The sequence below is a fragment of the Mytilus trossulus genome, chromosome 2 (assembly GCF_036588685.1).
Source record: "Mytilus trossulus isolate FHL-02 chromosome 2, PNRI_Mtr1.1.1.hap1, whole genome shotgun sequence".
NCBI lineage: Eukaryota > Metazoa > Mollusca > Bivalvia > Mytilida > Mytilidae > Mytilus > Mytilus trossulus.
In genome coordinates, this window is record NC_086374.1 from 2,359,562 (window position 1) to 2,382,733 (window position 23,172).

The 23,172-nt window shown below is 31.9% G+C and overlaps 1 protein-coding gene across 1 annotated transcript; it reads right to left on the reverse strand.

Annotated features, from left to right (window-relative positions):
* Positions 1–4,268: 4,268 nt before the first annotated feature.
* LOC134706246 (glycoprotein-N-acetylgalactosamine 3-beta-galactosyltransferase 1-like) lies at positions 4,269–19,105 on the reverse strand. The gene is made up of 3 exons (XM_063565015.1): positions 18,829–19,105; positions 15,826–16,502; positions 4,269–12,812 (listed from the first exon to the last, which is right to left on the reverse strand). The coding sequence occupies exons 1-3, from the start codon at positions 19,064–19,066 to the stop codon at positions 12,459–12,461; spliced, it is 1,269 nt and encodes a 422-aa protein (XP_063421085.1). The 5' UTR covers positions 19,067–19,105; the 3' UTR covers positions 4,269–12,458.
* Positions 19,106–23,172: the final 4,067 nt, after the last annotated feature.

The window sequence follows — 23,172 nt, forward strand, 5'->3', positions numbered from 1 at the left end:
AAATCAAAGCATTTAGAGCAAATCTGACATGGGGTAAAAATGTTTATCAGGTCAAGATCTATCTGCCCTAAAATTTTCAGATGAATCGGTCAATCGGTTGTTGGGTTGCTGCCCCTGAATTGGTAATTTTGAAGAAATTTTGCTGTTTTTGGTTATTATCTTGAATATTATTATAGTTAGAGATAAACTGTAAACAGCAATAATGTTCAGCAAAGTAAGATCTACAAATAAGTCAACATGACCAAAATGGTCAGTTGATCCGTTTAGGAGTTATTGCCCTTTATAGTCAATTTTTAACCATTTTTCGTAAATTAAAGTAATCTTTTACAAAAATCTTCTCCTCTGAAACTACTTGGCCAAATTAATCCAAACTTGGCCACAATCATCTTTGGGGTATCTAGTTTAAAAAATGTGTGGCGTGACCTGGTCAACCAACCAAGATGGCCGCCACCGCTAAAAATAGAACATAGGGGTAAAATGCAGTTTTTGGCTTATAACTCAAAAACCAAAGCACTTTGAGGAAATCTGACATGGGGTAAAAATGTTTATCAGGTCAAGAACTATCTGCCCTAAAATTTTCAGATGAATCGGTCAATCGGTTGTTGGGTTGCTGCCCCTGAATTGGTAATTTTGAGGAAATTTTGCTGTTTTTGGTTATTATCTTGAATATTATTATAGATAGAGATAAATTGTAAACAGGAATAATGTTCAGCAAAGTAAGATCTACAAACAAGTCAACATGACCAAAATGGTCAGTTGACCCCTTTAGGAGTTATTGCCCTTTATAGTCAATCTTTAACCATTTTTCATAAATCTAAGTAATCTTTTACAAAATCTCCACTGAAACTTCTAGGCCACAATCATCTTTGGGGTATCTAGTTTGAAAAATGTGTCCGATGACCTGGCCATTCAACCAAGATGGCCGCCACGGCTGAAAATAGAACATAGGGGTAAAATGCAGTTTTTTGCTTATAACTATGAAACCAAAGCATCTAGAGCAAATCTGACAAGATGTTAAATTGTTAATCAAGTCAATATCTATCTGCCCTGAATTTTTCAGATGAATTGGACAACTGGTTGTTGGTTTGCTGCCCTCCAATTGGTAATTTTTAAAGAAATTTTGCCGTTTTTGGTTATCTTGAATACTATTATAGATAGCGATAAACTGTAAACAGCAATAATGTTCAGCAAAGTAAGATCTACAAATAAGTCAACATGACCTAAATGGTCAATTGACCCCTTAAGGAGTTATTGCCCTTTATAGTAAATTTTTAACAATTTTCATCAATTTGGTAAATTTATGTAAATTTTTACCAAATATAGTTCTCTGTTACTAATGGGCAAAGTTCATGATAGATATAATTGTAAGAAGCAAAATTGTTCAGTAAAGTAAGAACTTCAAACACATCACCATCACCAAAATACAATTTTGTCATGAATCCATTTGTGTCCTTTGTTTAATATGCACATAGACCAAGGTGAGCGACACAGGCTCTTTAGAGCCTCTAGTTACATGTATTATAATTGATTTAATAAAGTTTTTAAATATATCATAGGACATTTTTTATAAACCTTTGTTTCCTGTAACAGCTGCCATATTATTACTGCTTATATTCCTTTTCACTGTTGAAAGCAGATTGACACATTCCCCATACAGACAGTTGTGAGTGCATTTGACTGATCTATTTTAAGAAACTGGATTTTTAATGGTTAATTTAAAAATTTGTAAGGGTTCCGCGGAACCCAGTGTCTTGCCTACTTTTGCTGTAAATTGCAGGCTCAACAAAAATGAGGGAAAAAATCAATAAAAATATTCCTCTTGGTACTATCTTATGATTGTAAGAAGCTTCTGTCCAAGTTTGGTAAAAATCTAGGATAGTTAACGAATCTAATGAATGTTTTGAAAACTTTAACTTTAACTGTATGTAATGTTAACTGGAAGAAAATCTAAGTCCATTTAAAAGTAAAATACAGAAAAAATGGAGTTATCTTTTTACAAAAATTACTTCTGGATACTATCTTATAATCATAAATAAGCTTCTATCTAAGTTTGGTACAAACCCAGGATAATTTAAGAAAGTTATTAAAATTTTAAAAACTTTAACCACAAAATGAATGTAATGTTTCCCCGCAGAAAAACTAAGTCCATTTAAATGTAAAATAGGGAAAAAAATTGATTTATTTTTTTACCAAATTTACTTCTGGATACTATCCTATGATCCTAAACAAGCTTCTGCCCAAGTTTGGTACAAACCCAGGATAGTTTAAGAAAGTAATCAAAATTCTAAAAACTTTAACCACAGAGTGAATGTTATGTTTCCCTGCAGAAAAAACTAAGTCCATTTATAAGTAAAATACGGAAAAAATGGAATTTTATTTTTACAAAATTTACTTCTGGATACTATCTAATTATCATAAACAAGCTTCTGTCCAAATTTGGTAGAAATCCAGTATAGTTTAAGAAAGTTATTAAAATTTCAAAAACTTTAACCACAGAGTGAATATTTGTGGACGCCGCCGACGACAACGGAATGTAGGATCGCTTAGTCTCGCTTTTTCGACTAAAGTCGAAGGCGCGACAAAAAGTGATATAATGAAAATTTAAACCCACAGGTATTTGGTGATGTATTGCCTATGGTTTCAAATTTTTAGAAGAAAAAAAACTGGGCTCAAGACTAAAGGAAATGTTGATAACACAATTTTTTACGTTTGCCATCTTTTGTAAATTTGGATAATAACAACTCAAGATCACTGTAACATTCTGAAAAAAATGACAGAACATTACACAAACTATTCCATAAAAGCAGGTACCAAACTTCCAACATGTGTGTAATCTCCTCTGTGTGGAAATCTCTCTGTGAAGTTTTAGGGGTCTGGATTGAAAAGTGGAATTCATTACACAAAAAAGGTACCTACTTTTGCTAATTAGTCCATCCTACTGCCCAATATCACAATACTATAAGCAGTTATTTGGACCTCGTGATCAGCTGTGGTTGAAAACTGTAGAAGGAGTTTTATTACCAAAAATAGGTACTAATTTCACTCAAACTTTTTCTACTCCATTCACCAAATATCCCCTTACTTTAAGTCGTGTTTACACTATGTACAACTTTTCCAAAAAGTAAGAAATTAAAGGGTTCGTCAAATAGCAATTGCAATACAGATTAAATCAGATATAGTTGAAAGGAAAGAATATGGTGTATCAATGGACACAAAATCACAATGCACATATGAAACAAGAATGTTCATAGTGTTCACCCTAAATGTTTCGCCTGCCTTCCTGAAAATAATTGATTTTATGTTGTACTTTTTATATAATACTCCTTGTGAATGATGTCAAGGTCATGTGGATCCTGCCAGATGGACATGTACACAGTACCACAATTCCATTCACAAAAAATATTCATGATAGTAAACCCTTTTGCTGAATGGAGTTGACCTATTACTTTAAGTACACGAGAAACAGTCCTGATCACAATAGTATAACATTGATCAATAAACCATGAAAATGTGGTCACTGCCAGATGAGCCATGCAATACAAAAATGGATACCGGGTATCTGCATAATCATACAGCAATTCCATTAACCAAAATAGCAAATGTTGTTGATCCAGTGCTTATAGTATCTAAGAGAAAGATGAATATTAGGTCAAGGTTCAGATGGTATCTGAAAGACAGACATGTAGACCATAAAATCATTATACAATCAACATAATTGACTTTTTGATAATGGCATCTGAGAAACTGATGTAAACACCAAAAACTATAAACTGACCAATGAGCAACAAAAATAACCAAACATACTATAAAGTATTTATGAGCCATCACTAAACCATGCTAATAAGGTCAAGGATGATGGTGTTGTGATAGACACAAACTTTGTAACCTAAAGAATCTATATACAAGGTATAAAACTTCCACCGTCTGAAATATATAAAGCTTTAAAAGAAAGAGTTTATGCTACTGACTGCCAAAAAGATCCCAGCATCTTTGATTTGCCCTCCTTTTAATTGTAAAGAAAAATAAACTCTGGGCCTTTAATAGCTGACTATGTAGTATGGGATTTATTCATTGTTGAAGGCCATACCTAGGTAGTTGTTAATTTCTGTGTCATTCAGTCTCTTGTGGAAAATTGTCTCATTGGTAATCATACCACATCTTCTTAATATTTCAATCCATAAGATCATACTTCAAAATGTTTGTAAATGTAAAGTGTGTTTTTGAAATAGAACTTGAACCATGTGGCAGCAGATAAAAATCAAGGCAGATTCATTATAATAATCTTTTTATTTCCATTACCAAATTTTGATTAGGTCACTAAAATATCTCAAAAAGTTAACAAAATATATAATAAAATACTGCATATAATTCAGCAGGTCAATATAACAAAATAAAACAAATACAAATGAAACTTTTGTGAACATGTCATGCTCTCGATGTACAAATCATGAACGAATATTAATGAATCCACACTATCTGATCATGAACAAATAGTAATGAATCCCCAATATCTGATCATGAACAAATAGTAATGAATCCCCAATAATGATCATGAACGAATAGTAATGAATAAACAATATCTGATCATGAACGAATAGTAATGAATAAACAATATCTGATCATGAACGAATAGTAATGAATCCACAATATTTGATCATGAACCAATAGTAATGAATCCCTAATATCTGATCATGAACAAATAGTAATGAATCCCCAATATCTGATCATGAACAAATAGTAATGAATCCCCAATAATGATCATGAACAAATAGTAATGAATCCCCAATATCTGATTATGAACGAATAGTAATGAATAAACAATATCTGATCATGAACGAATAGTAATGAATCCACAATATTTGATCATGAACCAATAGTAATGAATCCCTAATATCTGATCATGAACAAATAGTAATGAATCCCCAATATCTGATCATGAACGAATAGTAATGAATACCCAATATCTGATCATGAATGAATAGTAATGAATCCACAATATCTGATCATGAACTAATAGTAATGAATCCACAATATTTGATCATGAACAAATAGTAATGCATCCACAGTATCTTATCATGAACGAATAGGAATTAATCCACAGTATCTGAGTGATCATGAATGAATAGTAATCAATCAAAAATATCTGATCATGAACGAATATTAATGAATCCACAATGTCTGATCATGAACAAATAGTAATGAATCCACAATATCTGATCATGAACTAATAGTAATGAATCAATAATATCTGATCATGAACAAATAGTAATGTTTCCACAGTATCTTTTCATGAACGAATAGGAATTAATCCACAGTATCTGAGTGATCATGAATGAATAGTAATGAATCCACTGTTTCTGATCATCACACTGATCAAAATTGATTGTTGATGGGTTTTTTATAAATCAGAAGAACAAAAAGGACAGAATGAGGACATTATGACTGAACATAAAATAATATCTAAAGGCAACCAGAGTGCGCTCTTATGCTGATTTTGGTATGAGTAAAAACAAAGTTTTATGTAAATGAGACAATAATTGCATGAAACAGGCAAGTACTAGACTATTATAGTTATAAGGCCACATTGGTGATAAAAGAGAGGGTTATCATTTGGGACTACTTTGAATGATGCATATCCTAACAAAACATAACAGTGAGGAAATCAGGTAAAATTTATATTGGAGGGTTTAAATCACCAGTTAATTAATTTAACTGGTAAAAGCTCTCAGGGGGACCACTTCCATACTTCATTTTCCCATATTGTTTGGGTTTCATGTATTATGTAATTTATGAAATGAATACCAAAGCGTCATAAGAGAAAAATTGGTGAATAAAAACCACAATCAATAACGCCAACAAAGACAACAGTGAGTAAGTTATGGGAATTTTATTGACCTTATCTCATATATTTCTCATTTTTCCTGACCTATTAACATATTTTTAAGCCTGACAAGGTGACCAAAAATTTCAAGCTTTGGCAATGGGCAAAACATTACATTTGATCTAGCAGGTAACAAAATAAAATGTGATAAAGAGGTCAAACTATTAGGCATCACCATTGACACGCATTTTAACACGCATATATCAAACATCTGCAAAAAAGCATCCAGACAACTAAATGTATTAAAAAGACTTGGCAAATACTTAAACAAACTTGGAAAATTAACAATATATCACTCCTTTATCATGTCAAACTTTAATTTCTGTTCATTGTCCTGGCATTTCTGCAGCGAGGCCAACACTAAAAAAATTGAAAAAGTACAAGAAAGAGCACTTCGCTTCATTTACCAGGATCACAACAGCACATATGAAGACTTACTTTTAAAATCAAAAATGCCATCACTTAAAGTAAGACGCCTAAGAACCATGGCAATAGAGGTCTTTAGAACACTCAATCATGAAAATCCAGTATACCTCCATGACCTTATAAATATTAAAAAAACAAAATATTCTTTCAGATACCAAAATTTAGCTGAAATACCAGACGTAAGAACAACAAGGTATGGCTTGAAATCTTTCAGATATTCTGCTGCCAAACTATGGAATGAGTTGCCAAACCACTTTAGAACTGAAACATCTTTTACCCAATTCAAGAGTCTAATAAACTCATGGAATGGCAACTCATGCCATTGCAATGCATGTGCATAGTTTTATATTTTATGTTATAGCTTGAAATATAATAGTGCTGCTTCTTGTGAATCTTTGCTAAGCTTTTTATAATTTGTGAATGCTGTGCTTTAGTTTTTATGTTTGCTTTTAGTGCTTATGCATGTGTATAATATAGTATTTAATAGTGCAGTCTAAATGTGCATGAAATGTATGTTCTATGTCTTTTATGTTTTAATATTTGTATTGTGTATTATTGTTATGTAAATGTATGCGTTTGTCGGTTATAAAAGCTCAGAGAGCTTATGTTTATTTGTTATATATGACATGCCGACTATAAATAAAGCTTTGAATTGAATTGAATTGAATTGAATTGACCTATTCCAATGTCCTATCACTTTGTAAGTTTATCAAAGATCTTTCAAACTGGAATATGTTTCTAAGCTGTCGCCATTCCATGAGATTGCAGCAGAGAAACAACCTCTCGATTGAAAATAACATTGATAAATCTATAAATATAACCTAATCCCCTCTCCAACACTCATATCAGTGGTACAACCTATAGTTGAAGAAAAAAGTAAATTACCATATTTTGCTTTTGTGATACCCCATACACACTCTAATGAAAAGCAGATGTACGCATTGCAAATGAGTACTATAAATATTTACTGATGAATGAGATGTAGATGATTATAATGCTTCTTGTTTGTAATTAGTAGGAGACTTACCAATTTGATAAGCTTGGTGGCAGGGATTTACCAATTTGATAAGTTTGGTGGCAGGGATTTACCAATTTGATAAGCTTGGTGGCAGGGATTTACCAATTTGATAAGCTTGGTGGCAGGGATTTACGAATTTGATAAGTTTGGTGGCAGGGATTTACCAATATGGTAAGCTTGGTAGTTAGGGGTTTACCAATATGGTAAGCTTGGTAGTTAGGGGTTTACCAATATGGTAAGGTTGACAGCAAGGGTTTACCAATAGTGTAAGATTGGCAACGTGAAGCTAAACAAGCTAGTTTAGTAGCAAAGGTTTACCAATATGGGATGCTTGAGTTTACCAACATTTTACCAATAAGGTAATTTTGGTAGCAGAAGGCTTATCAATATGGTATATGCTTGGTGGTAGGACTTTTACCAATATGATAATAAGCTTGATAGTAGGCAGCTAACTATTACAGGTAGTTTGGTAGAATGGTGTTTACCAATATGGTAAATTAAGATGATTGTAGGCTTTGTAGCAAGAGGTTTATCAATAGGGTAAGCTTAGTACCAAGGGAGATAACACTGTAGTCAGTTGAATGGCAGGTATTCAACAATAGTGTAGGTTTGGTGGCAGGATGTTTTCCACTACCAGTTATGTAAGGCTGGTAGAGAGTGTTTACTAATAAGGTAAGCTTAATTGTAAAGGTTCAATATGAAAAGAGATTGTCTTAAAGTAAAATAGGAAATTATATAAATAGCTATGACATAAACGCATACTGGATTGAGTCAATAGTGAAATATCAAACTAATTATACAGCAATGTTAAAAACACTAAATCTGTACAAAAATATTAATGTTAGAACATTATATACTTTGAGTATCAAAACTAATTTACATATTTAGTGATTGAGTGGAAAGGTTGAAGTTTACTTTTTAACTGATAAAAAACAGATTGCATTCAATCTTACACGTAATGTTAGAGAGCATAAATATCATCAGTGGCGGATCTAGAAATATTCACAAGTGGGGGTCTGCTCCCTTCACGCTTCAGTGATTCCCTAAATAATCAACCCCTCCCCCCTAAATCCACCTCTGATCATCTATTTCTGACTGTACATATACACTATTTCAAATTCTTTTTAGAAAATATGCTAATATGTACCACATAAAACATTCACAATTTACAGCATGTAATAAGGATTTCTAAGAGTTCACAAATAATAATGCCTATTCTCTAAATACGTACAAACATCCAAATATAAATTAAATCAACCAAATCATGTTTAAACATAAAAAAAACTAAAAAATTGTTAACAAATCTTGGTTATTTACAGTTATATCTGAATAAGGCACCAATAAAAATGTTCTGTGATGGAGAAAAGGTAACGAGATACATGTATATAAAACACTAATGACCCAGTCTACAACTCTATAAAAAATGGCAAAGCAAAACTAAAGTGCAGCAAACCATTTCATCTAAAAACAATATTATCACATTGAATATGGAACTAACAAAGAATACTTTGACCATTTGGTCTACATACTGTAAATTCAAATATTACCATGTCCATTTATTATTGACATTGTTGGACAATCGGTATAAATGTGACAGTTTGTTTTTTTTGGCGATTTTGGAAAATGCTGAACACAAATAATGCTATCAAAATTTAAATTGCAACCTTTTTTTCTTTGTGACACATATCTTGTTGAAATTTCTGACTATAAATATAAAGCATAGCTAAATATCAGTTGAAATCTGTCAAACACAAATGTATTTCTTATAAATTAAAGTACATGCAAAATGCTCTAGTGGTAATCATTTTTACTATATATACTTTGTTTAGTTCTCGTAGCGCGACAGTCAGCCACATACATAGACATTTTACCTAATTGTATTCAGTCAGACACATACATAGACATTTGACCTAATTGTTCTAACTATATGGTGTTCAAGGAACAAACAAGTCATCCACAATCATATTATACAATTGGCAACTTCATATCTCAGTTTTGTTTCACAGAGAGAAAAAAAAGCTTGAAAAAAACATATAGATATCAAACAGGCTAGGATGGACTAGGATGGACTGGTTTTACTTAGGAGATAACTGTATTGTATTTTAAGCTCCGACGGCATCAATTGGGGATTTGATGGTCGCAAATTAAGTTTACTGGCGACGCGAAATTGACAGAAAACAACGTTAACATGTATTTAAAATCTATCATATGCCGTCTGTGCTTGCGCTTACATCCCATAGCATCAATTGTCAATTGATTGTCAATTGATGCCATGTAAGAAAGTGACGTTATCCAATCAAAATGAACGTTACAAACGTTGTTGCATTAGAATGATTTATATTAATAAAGACCTATGGAATGTTGTTTCGAAAGACATGGTAGGGTCATAAAATGTCAAGTCCCAAGAAATGAAATATTTCTCAAGTAACAAGGATGGGAGGGATATAAAATGTGATTTCTTCTAAACTTAGCCCCACAAAATCAAATTTTCTCAAGTCACAGGGTAGGGAAGGACATAAAATAGTCACATTAAACACTAAATGTTGCTTCATATTTCTTATTGGATTTGATACTTATATAAAAATATATGTCAAAAATATAAAATAATCTGAATATGGTTTAACACATTTATATATATAAATATATATTTATTGACTAGTTTTAACGTATTTGCCATGGTAAGTAGACAGCAAAGAAACAATGTCACATGATTATAAAGAAGCTTATTTGAGAAAATAAGAACAACAGTTCTCTTGAGAAAATGGTTGTAAAAAAAAGGAAATTCCTTTCAGCTATTATTTACTTATATTATTTCTTGTCTAAAATGCACTGAACAAATATTTGTTTAAATAGATTGATATTGCATGACAAAACAGCTGTTTTAATGTCCTTTCAGAAAATAAATATTAAAATTGGGGCCAATGAACTTTTTTTCTTTACACAAAATAAAATAGATGATTCCAAATTCCTTTTTAATTATCTGATTTATATCTCCTTTTATTTCAATTTGAAAAAAATGAAACAAATACAAAAATTACGTAAAATTAAATACATTTGTGTAACACAAAAATATTCTGTTGAGAAATGTGTACTCAAAATGAATATGAAATATTTACCTAGATTAATATCACATAACATAAAACCTCTGTAAAAAAAATTGGTAAAAGAGAAAAAACAAAAAGAAGTCAAATAGACAGCAATCTGTTCACTGTTTAGCAATCAAAGGTAAAAAGTCATAAAAATGGTGATTGACCAAATGTTGACCTTGACTTTATTTGTCTGACGTAAAATATAAATAGATTCTATTGGTTGAACATTTATCAGGTTGTTTCATGGGAGGGACATACAGATCCTTCTTTATTCAATCAATCAATGATCACAACTCTGATCTACAAAAGTAAAAACTTTTACATGAATGCATTTGATTTGTCATCAGAAAAATAAAATGTGTTTGAACATCAGTGGCTAATGGTTCTGAAGTTAATCCCATCAAAAACAGCATAAATCACCATATTCAAAAGAATCAAAAACTACAAAAATGAAAATGTCAATAACAAACTTAATTTTTAAATAACATATATGTATCATTGAAAATTTTAAATTGTTTGAAAGGTTTAAAAGTTACCCCACTACAAAGACATTAAGCCCCATTTTACACATGTTTTAATCAATCAAAGACCATTACTACTGAAAGCTGTCGATGTAATTTTTTTAACATAAAATTGAAAAAATTGAATAAAAGATTAGTTTTACTGTTTCAAATGTACAATGTACATGTATTACACAGATATGACATAAATTCCTCAACACTATTACACTAAAGAATGTACTAAAGTGGGGTTTTAAAACTTGCGTCGGATGTAAGGACTCCTCAATTTTTTTTCATACAATAAAAGGTAAAATATTTTGTCCCATAACACACATTTATCTTTTCATACAAGACTTAATTAATAGCTGATAAAAGGTCTTTCACCAAAATTTATTCAGATTCTTGATTTCTTTTCTTTTGATTTGAGAACCAAATAATACCAATGAAATATAAGGTAAAAGTCAGCACTTTCCTAAAATTAAAAATATCATGTACAAGAAACTCTATGAGCTATCAATATTTTTAGCTTATTTTGTTCCTTAAGTAAATTGTTCTTCCGACTTAAAAGTAGCAATTTTAAATTCTTGATTTTTTTAGTTTCACCTAAGTACATTATTAAGTATAAATGAACTGCAAATAAATTCTTTAATATTGATATTTGCCTCCATCTTGTTATCAAGAATTACATATATAAACTTTAAATGAAATTCGATCAGCTGTCCTCAGGTAATCCCATTAATTGACATAATTCACAGATGGCACCACCATCAATCAATAAAGGACAATAACTCCCAGAAAGTAAAAGTGAAAAATCTAATTAAATTTTGTTGTTTGTCATCAGACACAATATCAGAACATTTGAAGTGGAATAATTTGTTCTGACGTTAGTGCATGGTAACAGCTGGAGCTGCCCACCATATACTATCCCAAATCAATCACTATCATCTTCATGTCAAATATAAATTAATATAGCTTTTTGATCAATCTACCTTTGCATAGTTTGCTTTTTACCAATAATTGTCTCTATTCATCTTACAGTAAATTTTATACAGCTGCATACCAAATCTTAAATCTAATTTAACAATATTTGATCATAGTTTGCCTTAGATACAAAATAATGTTCATTTGAAAAATTCCCCTGTACATTGTATTTTATATAATTGTTTGTCCTATATTGTTACATCTTTCCTTTTTTTACACATTTTTATTATTAATTATTTACATTATTTGGGTTAAGGAGAAACAAATCTTTAGAACGTGAAACTTTGGTTAAAAGTAACATAAATAAATATCTGAAAACACAACAGTATACAGTTTACATGTTATACAGAATTGATATAAAATATCTAAATGACAAAATGACTGTTTACATGTTATACAGAATTGATATAAAATATCTAAATGACAAAATGACTAAGTAATAATTACAGTTACATTGATTCTTAACAGCAGTGGTTACAGCTTCACAAACATTGATTCTTAACAGCAGTGGTTACAGCTTCACAAATATGGAAATGAGAAATAAGTGACAGCACCGGTACTTATCATGATGGTTGCATTCCTTTATCTTCTACAGTTTCTAGATTTTTATCACTATTTATATTCTCTTTACCCTCAGTCCTATCTATATTCTCTTTACCCTCAGTCTTATCTATAACACTATTCATAGTCTTATCTAAAACATGTTCTATATTTTTTACTTTCACATTATTTTCTGGTTTTGTTGAAGTCAATTTTTTGCTATCTTCATTATTTTTATTATCACATTGCTGTACTTTGGTGTAAACTTGACCATAACCATAAGGTTTCAAGTGATATACCAAATATTCCAAAACATACATCATGTTGGGTGCAACGTAGTGAAAGGTTATAGCAAAATCACTGCAACAACTTGGACCCTGCAAAATATACATATAAAGGATTATGTGTAAACAACAACACAGCTTGGACCCTGAAAAATATATGTCTTGTCTTGTCTTGTCTTGTCATATAAAGGATTATGTGTAAACAACAACACAGCTTGGACCCTTCAAAATATACATATAAAGGATTATGTGTAAACAACAACACAGCTTGCACCCTGAAAAATATATATAGTCATATTAATGTTTTAAACACTGCACAACTTAGTCCCTGCACAAGATGCATATTTTTTTAACAAACATTTAACATGGAAGTAAAAAATTTGAAATGGGTTCCCCAAAACTGTCTGTCTTGTCTGTAATTGCTAATGTCAGGGTAAGAGTGCAATGTTGATTGATAAAAATTGGTGATCATATCAGTAAAATACTGAATTAAACATAAAAAGAATGGAGGAAAGGATGAACTGCTGCACAAACAGACAATGTGAAAGGAGGCACAGATCAAAAAACATAATGCCCCTAGGTGATGGTTAGGCATAAACTAGAGGCTCTCAAGAGCCTGTGTCGCACACCTGTTACTGTATTTACAGATGTCCGTCATCTTGGTTGGTAGGTGGGGTCATTAGACACTTTTTTTTAAATAGATACCATAGTAATGATTGTGGCCAAGTTTAGTTAAATATGGCCCATAGTTTTAGAAAAGAAGATTTTTGTACAAGTTACAAAAATGACGAAAAAATGTTCAATATTGACTTTATAGGGCAATAACTCCTTAAGGGGTCAACTGACCATTTCTATCATGTTGACTTATTTGTAGATCTTACTTTGCTGAACATTATTGCTGTTTACAGTTTATCTCTTTCTATAATAATATTCAAGATAATTACCAAAAACTGCAAAATTACCAACTTGGAGGCAGCAACCCAACAACAAGTTGTCGGATTCATTTGTGAGGGGATAGATCTAATTCTGATGGACATTTAAATCTTGAAAGATTTGCCCTAAATGTCTTAGTTTTAAAGATATAAATCAAAAACTGCATCTTACCACTATGTTCTAATTTTAGCCATGTCGGCCATTTTGTTTAGTAGGCAGTGTCATCGGACACATTTTTTAAACAATATACCACAATGATAATTGTGGCCAAGTTTGGTTTAATTTGGCCATGTAGTTTTAGAGAAGAAGATTTTTGGACAAGTTACAAAAACTTACGAAAAGTTGTTAAAAATTTACTATAAAGGGCAATAACTCCTTAAGGGGTTGACTGACAATTTTGGTTATGTTGACTTATTTGTAGGTTTTACTTTGCTGAACATTATTGCTGTTTACAGTTTATCTCTATCTATAATAGTATTCAAGATAATAACCAAAAACTGCAAAATTTCCTTATAATAACCAATTCAGGGGCAGCAACCCAACAACAGGTTGTCCGATTCGTCTAAAAATTTCAGGGCAGATAGATCTTGACCTGATTAACAATTTTACCCTCTGTCAGATTTGCTTTAAATGTTTTAGTTTCAAAGATATAAGCCAAAATATACATTTTACCCCTGTGTTCCATTTTTAGCCATGGCGGCCATCTTGGTTAGATGGCCAGGTCACCAGACACATTTTTTAAACTAGATACCCCAAGGATGATTGTGGCAAAGTTTGGTTAAATTTGGCCCAGTAGTTTCAGAGGAGAATATTTTTGTAAAAGTTTACAGACGGACGCCAAGTGATGAGAAAAGCTCACTTGACTTCCCCTTTAGTGGGAAAAATTTGGTTGATTATATAGGGAGTCATTGAAGCATGACTGGCGCAGCCCCTCCCTTAGGAAAAGTTCTGGATCCGCCACTGTAATTCTTGTGAAATGATTTTTGTAAGATGGTCTCATTTTATTTTTTCTGTAACAAAAAATGTTTAAAAAGGTAAATTATAAAAAAAATTGTGCATAAGACATCATTTCCTTTGTGTACTATCACATTTCCGTCTTCAGTGAATGTCAACCATATATCTCAATAACTTATTTTATACATGAAGTTGGGGTCATAACAATTATTCCTACTCAATTTCCTTAAGAATTCTAAGTAAATATTGACGTGTTCTTGTATATAATATTTCAACATATTGATTTTTAGAAAAATTCTGACACAAGATACCCTTAAGGCTCTTGATGATGTAAAGATTTCAGAGATTACACAAGGACTATAATTCATGTACACTGTAAATAACTAAAATCAACATGCTTAATATGTAGTTTATTTTCAGCTCTTTAGTCAGATTGTTGTCTCTTTGACACATGCACATTTCCAGCTTCTATTATCAATTTTATATTGATCCATGCCTGACTGATGTATTGTTAGTAATCATACTCTCAATTGATAGTTACTTCAGTCAGTAAAACTATAGTATTTTATTGCATAGTTATAAAAGTGCAGAAACATCACTTTAATTCAACGAGTACATGTACATTATGCAGCTAACTTTTAAAATACATTTTGTACAAGTATTACTCCTATATCATTTATATATTGTCATAACCCACGGCAGATGTATGTAAGTGATCAATAGTTAACAAAGAACACAACAACTCCGAATACAGAAATACCTTCTATGAACTTTTTACCATGTTTAGTTGACCATATATATATATATGACATTTAGGTGTCATTGCTAAAGTACATCATGTACTCCTTAAAAATGCCCAAAGTCCAATAGAATACTCATGTAAAAATTGTTCAAAATAATCATAAAATAAAGATAAAGCATAGTCAATAGATTAATATTACAACAAACAGTTCTACCTAACAATGGGGCCCTTTATAGCTTGCTGTTCGGTGTGAGCATATACTCTGTGTTGAAGACCATACCTTGACCTATAATGATTTACTTTTAAAGATTGTGACTTGGATGAAGAGTTGTCTCAATGGCACTCATACCACATCTTCCTTTATCTATGTAAACACTTCTTGCCAAAAAGGCCTTCTTTGATGTGTTTCAGAGTTAAGGAGACAACTACCATATCCTCAACAGGGCAACAAATGATACAGAATAATAAGGTACATACCTGTTTTGCAGGGTAATAATTGTAACTCCAGTACCACATATCTTTTGGTAGAATTCCAGGAATCAAGTGATGTTCTGGTACAAACGGCATAAATCTTTCTCCTCCAGATTCATCTCTACTATCCTCGGCTTTTACACCAATCTTTTCCAGACACCGTCCTATTTCTAAATCCTCTGCCCCACCAGCATCAGTTCTACATGTCCCAGGAATATTTATACCCTTCTCTACAAATATTTTTGTCGCTTCTCTGCTTAGAACATACCCAGCCCCTCCACTCATGTAGCCTTGTTTAACATAGGGTTTAAACCTACGGCCATAATAAACAGGAGACTTCGGGTCTTTATCATGCAAAAAATAACGCAAATTTTCAACAATAACATATGTATCATCATCTGCTTTCATAAACCAATCGTAATCGTTTAAATGATTTTTGTACAAATATTTGAATGCTTCTTTTGTTTTTGCCCATAGATTGTCCCGACCTTCGTGTACAGGTAAAGCTACTGCAGGGAGATGACTATCTTCTGATGAACTCATAAATATAAGTTTGGTGCATCTCTTACCCCATGTGGCTTTCACATGTTTAGCTTTTGATTGATGATTACTTGGATTGGTCATGATCCAACAAAGAACACGGACATCCTTTTCTAACTCCTTTGCTAACTGGCTTGACTCCTCTGAAAAATTAGAAATTGAGAATAGAGAATGGAATTGAGGAAAGTGTCAAAAAGACAACAACCTGTTATGATATTGTAATTTTTATATTTTGATGGCCTAATTTGTGTTGTGTGGCCTGATAGTTGTTAACAAAATAATCTTATAACTGTGCAGTTTAGAAGTCACTGGAACAATCACAGATACTGATGGAATGATTGGAACTTTCCATTTGACTTACATAACGATTCCAGAATGATCCTAAGAAAAGATGCATTATTTAAACTTCTACATTTTCCCAGAAACTTCCATTATAGTTCTCTAGAATTTTTCATTTATAGAATGTTTTAGAGATTTCCCTGACAACTAGATATATATACAGACACTTAAGTTAAACTTTCAGACTTAGACATCAATAGACATTAGTATTCACAGCATTTGGATTGACACTTTATTCTACAAACAACATCATACTAGATTGTGACCTTAGTAGTGGACGTCATATTTAGATTGAAGATTGGACTCATATGTTGACAGTTAAGTTGACAGTCAAATTTGTGTAATACTCATTGTAAACTTTTGTATAATAAATATTGTTAAACATTATTATTTATTTGTCTTTTGTTGGCTACAATTTAAAAGCGATTTCTGGCCATAACAAACCTGACTACCATGACTATGTACAGGTAATATATGTTTGATGAGGTAATTTGGGGAAATCAATTTTCTTCACACCATAACCATTAGCCTTTTGTCTAAGTCACTAATGATTGTCTCCCTTGAAAACCAGATGAGACAGCTTATAGTTATTGAATCAAACAACTATCAAATGATGTTAATATAAATGTTCTCTTTGGAAAAAGGGTTGATTTAATAGATTAAACAATTTGATTGACATTGATAAACATATGGTCATTCAAAAATCCTACAACAATAATAATATTGATTCTACAACATGTACAACAAAATTCAATTGAATTGACTAAACAATATCAAGTTATTAACTAAAAAATCAACATAACTATGTAATTGATTGTTGAAAACCAGTTCTATACTTGTTTTATAAAATGAGATATAAATTTACAGTGAAAGATCTGTTTTGAAAGAGATGTCAGCAAACAATTTGGAAAGTTCATTTCTTTTTATTAGTGGTGGCAATTTGGGGAAGAATTTATCTATATGAAATGTGAGAACACAAAGACACATGTATACTCCCTAGACATTTCATTTAGCACCCTGGTAGTCTTAGAAATTTTTAAACAGCACCATATCAATAACATTATCTATTAGAAAACAAACTCTGATACCATGACCTATAGTTGTTAATTTCCGTGTCATTTGGTATCTTGTGAAGAGTTGTCTCATTGGCAATCATATCACATCTTCATATACAATGTATATAAGAAAACAAATTCAGACACCATCAGATACCATCACATTCAAGAAATGTTCACATAACCTGATGTACCATGATGCTGAAAGGTCCTTGGTAGAACATGCACTGGTTTATACATGTAATGTGTGGGGGAAACCAGCTCTTTCCCGTCAATATTGAACAAATTATGTTGTATAACTCTAATTCCCTTATGATAGCAATATTAACATTTTTTGTTCATGGTTCCTTAAATATAAATAGTCATATATTGCATTTCCAGTCCTCAGTGTAACATTTAGAATTGGGTGTTTTTAAACTCAGGATTTCAGGATTGACCCTTTCAGTATCCAGGAATTATTTTTCAAAATGTCAGGATTTGAATCTATTTAAATTCAGGACCTCAGCATTTGGTGTTCTTAAGCCAGGGATTTCGGGATCAGGACCCCTCCTACCTCCCCACAGAAATCGATCCTTATAGAAAGTACAAAAGAAGGTTATTTTCATTTACATCTCAACCAGTACTAATTGTTAAAATGTATGTCTAAACAAGTGGAAGTTATTTAAAATGCAATAATTTCTGATAAATATAAAAGAAACATTATAATAAGCCAAACATCTTTATGGCAAATGAAGGCTGCGGAGAATGAATACAAGAAATGAGACAGATCAGCCAGTATATATTTAAGGAGGGCAAACCTAGGAACAGTATATCTAACAGTTAATATATATGTTCCTGGGCAAACACACCCAATGTGGCTATGGGTGAACTTACAAAGGCCAAATTGTAATCAATCCAACAGACCCTGGCACTATTGTCCTTTTACATGATAACTTTTTCTTCAATTCTGCCGGCTTTGAACTATTTTTTTGTATTTTGGAGCATATGCATATAAAATAAAAACATTTTATATATGCTTACGTGAATGTCAACTGCAATAAATAAATAAGGAATTATGGTCAGATAATGTACAAACCCGCGTGACTGTGGAAATGAGCTTCTGACCAGTCAACAGATTCGTCTGGACCTTTTAGATGGTCCATCTCTCCGTGGCTGTGTGGACTATTAGGAATAAAACCACCATTTGGTACTTGACGGATTTGATTACTAAGATCAAATTGATTAGAAAATAAAAATGTCATTAAGAATCCAAGAACAATTCCTAGTAAAAAGAGGACTATTCCTTTCTGTGTAAGACTAGCACTTGCTGCCATGTTGACAGTTTTTCGATAGCGGCGGGTGTGAGCTTTGCTGTGGAGAAAAAATCCGAAACATTCCGATATTTCAGCTTATAATTATGGAATGAAGACCGGTGAAGGCAAGGAAAATACGTAATTTTTATTTTTAAACAATCATGAGGCCCCTTTTGGGGTGGTCCAAGTAATCACATAATCACAATTTGTTTGCTAATATAATCAAATGATCATTAATTACTTATTTTTAACAAGATAATCAAACAATCAAAAATACAGTTCTAGATTTTAATTTGATTGTCCAATATTTGGACAATCAAATTATATCAAAATATGACAACTATATTTTTATTGGTGATTTTAATTATAACATGCTTAACTGTGATAAGAGTGCAATGATAAGAGAAATCTGTGATATTTTTAATTTTAAAGAACATTATTAAGAAAGCTACATGTTTTACAAAAATTGCTAAAGCAACCCTTTTAGATTTGATTTTAATGAATCATGACTGTGATTTTAAAAAGATATGTAATTTTGGCACTGGTGATGTGCACAACTTTTTATCTGTGCAGTTAAATTGTGATTTACCTAAAAATTTTCCCAAAAAAGAAGATATGCAGAAATTTTAAGAATTTTGATGCTTCAAATTTTTTAAATGATTTAGAAAATCAGCATTTTGATATATCTGAATTTGATAATGTAAATACAGCATATGATAATTTTAGCAAAAGTTTCATTGAGGATCATTGAGGTAGCTGACAAACACGCACCCTATTTAGGAAAGGAAAATTTTTCCTAATGAAGTACCATATATGAATGCAGAGCTTAAAAGTGCCATTTATCAGAATAAAAATGTTGTATAATAAATTTCAAAAATTCAGTGGTAGTAAGAACTGGGAGACATATAGGCGCCGCGCAATGCAACTATGTTACAAAACTAAAAAATAAATCCATTAAGCAATATTTTGTAGAGAGGTGTGCTGAAGGCCCGAGGTCGAAAGATTTCTGGCCAACAGTGAAACCTTTTTTTACAAATAAGGGAAATGTACACCAAAAGGAAACTGTCCTCTCTGAAAATAATGTTTTAATTACAAAACAGGAGGTGTGTGAGATATTTAATGATTATTTTGTAAATGTTGCAAAGAATATAGGAAGCAGTCAAATAAAGGTTAATGATGATCACCCGAGTATTTTGGCCATTAAAGATAATATTCCTGATCTTGATCAAAACAATTTTAACTTTTCCTCTATTGATCAAGACTTTGTTGAGAAACGTATACGTAAAATTAATGTTAAAAAAGCCACTGCATTTTGCTAAACCTGCTATTGTTAAACCCCTTACTGATATTGTTAATTTGTCATTATCATCATCGACCTTCCCTGACCGTCTTAAGGAAGCTCCTCAAGTTGCACCTATTCACAAAAAGAATAGTGTTTTAGAAAAAGGATATTATAGACCGGTAAGTGTATTACCGGCTATTTCTAAAATTTTTGAAAATGCCATAGAAGTACAATTAGTACAGTACTTTGATAAAATCTTCAGTCCTTTTTTGGCAGCTTTTAGATCTGGTTTTGGATGTCAGTCAACTTTATTATGAGTGATTGAAGATTGGAAATTAGCCTTAGATCAAAATAATACCTTGCAGCTATCCTTATGGACTTGTCAAAAGCATTTGACTGTCTCCCCCATGACTTGCTGCTACTGAAACTAAAAGCTTATGGTCTATCCAAATCCTCACTTGATATGTTATATAGTTATTTAACAAAAAGAAAACAATGTGTGAAAGTAAACCAAAATGTAAGTGGTATGCTTGACATATTTAAAGGGGTACCACAAGGTTCTATCCTTGGACCCATCCTATTTAATATTTTTATTAACGATTTGTTCTTTTTTGTAAAAAAATGTTCTTTATATAACTATGCTGATGACAATACTTTGTCAAAGTCTGGAAATTCCTTACAAGATGTAATTTCTGCTCTTGAGGAAGACAGCAATTATTTAATACAGTGGTTTTCTTCCAATAAAATGCAGGCCAACCCAGAGAAATTTCAAGCTATCTCTCTTGGCAAAAAAACACATGATAAAAAGATTGTGTTTGACTTAAATAGTATTTCTATATCATTTGAGGATGAGGTGAAACTTCTTGGAGTTACGATTGATTTTAAATTAAACTTTCATTTACACATTTCAAATATTTGTAAAAAGACTGCAAGGCAATTAAATGTTTTGAAAAGAATTGGGAAACATCTTAACAAACTGAGTAAGCTTACAATTTACTACTCTTTTGTTATGTCTAATTTTAGTTACTGCCCTTTGACTTGGCATTTCTGTGGGGAACAAAATACCAGAAAAATAGAAAAAATACAAGAACGAGCGCTTCGATTTATGTATGAAGACCATCTGAGCTCATACGAAACACTCCTACAGATTTCGAACCTTCCATCATTAAAAACTCGCAGAATGCGCTCAATTGCCTTGGAGACCTTTAAAATAATTAATAAAAAATGTCCTTTATTTATTCAAGATTTAGTTGTAATAAAAAACAATTCATATAATTTCAGGTATGTAAACACTGCTGAGGTACCTAGACCTAGAACCTCCAGTTATGGTAAAAGATCTTTTAGATTTGAGGCAGCACAAGTATGGAACTCACTTCCTAATGAGGCTAGACTCATGACTTCTTTTGACCAGTTTAGGAATTACATAAATTCCTGGTGTGGGGGTCAAAAATGCTTCTGCAGTTCATGTCGTTTCCACCCAGTGCTGTCTCGAAGATGAAATTTTTTTCTTTCTTTTTATGATGGCCTTTTGCTCTGCTTTTTATACATTTTTTTTAATATATCTGCCATTAAATGCTAGTGCATATTTTTAATTATTTATTGTTTGTATGCTTTTAGTTTGTTATATTTTATGATCTTCAAGTGATTTGCTGATTCCCCCGTTTCAATGCACATAGAGGCGCTTGCCACATGAGCTTTGACTCTGGAGGCTCACAAATCAAATAGAAGTTTGCTTTCATTATATTGCATGTTTTATTTGGTAGTATTTGCATGATGCTGCATGATTTTTAATGTGATAGTCGGTTAAAGAGCTCACCAGAGCTCATGTTTTCTCTGTTATAATGTATATATATGCCGACTCTAAATAAAATTTACTTACTTACTTACTTACTTATTTGAATAATCATGCAATATTTGGTCTGGTAATCAAAAAATAACTATTGATAAGTGGCGGCCAAGTGATCACATATCATATATATATATTTTACAAAACAAAATACATTCTTCTCAATGTGGCGGAAATTCCTCCTTAATTGTCACAAAAATGTGTAAAAACTATTAGCTACAATAATGAAAGATATTTTTGAGATGACCTTTGCAGTGAATAAATACGCTAAATCCGTTTGAGGTATACTGAATATATTTTAAGACGCCGTGTCAATAAGCATTTCTTCTTCTTTACAATTCAGCACTCCTACGACATACTAATGATAAAGTTCCGGGCAACCAGAGGGGGATTAAGGGGGTGGGGGGGCTCTTTTTGAGAAAAAAAAATAGTTGATTATATTGAGAATCAGTGAAGCGTGACGGGAATGGGCCCCCACTTATGAAAATTTCTAGATCCGCCACTAAACCGCACTTACTTTATTATGCCGCTCGTACAAGGGATCTAATTTCCATTTACAGTTTAAAGTGACTAATCTGGTCGCGTTGTGGTAGCTGTTGCATGTGTACCTAGCTACTCTGTGCTGGACCATTACGCGTTTGTGTGTTTGCGGTTTGGTTTATTAGTCACAGACGCAGCTGCTGTGGCTTTGGTCTTATATATAAGAGTATAGTTGAATTTTAATGGGGTTTTTTCTTTGTGGTTATCTGAAGGACTTATAACTTGTCTGGATGGAATGGTCAGACCCAGGCCTTCCTCCATTTTTGTGAACTATTGTGATGCTAGGTCGTCAGACATATTTTTGTTTCGTACTAAATTGTAAAATTATGCTATCATCTGCAAACAATCTTAGAGTGCTGTGTTTGATGTATTAACTACAGTAGTTTATATAGAATAGGAACAGGATAGGGCCAAAAACTGTTCCTAGGAAAACACCAGCTAGCTTTTATACACTAGGAA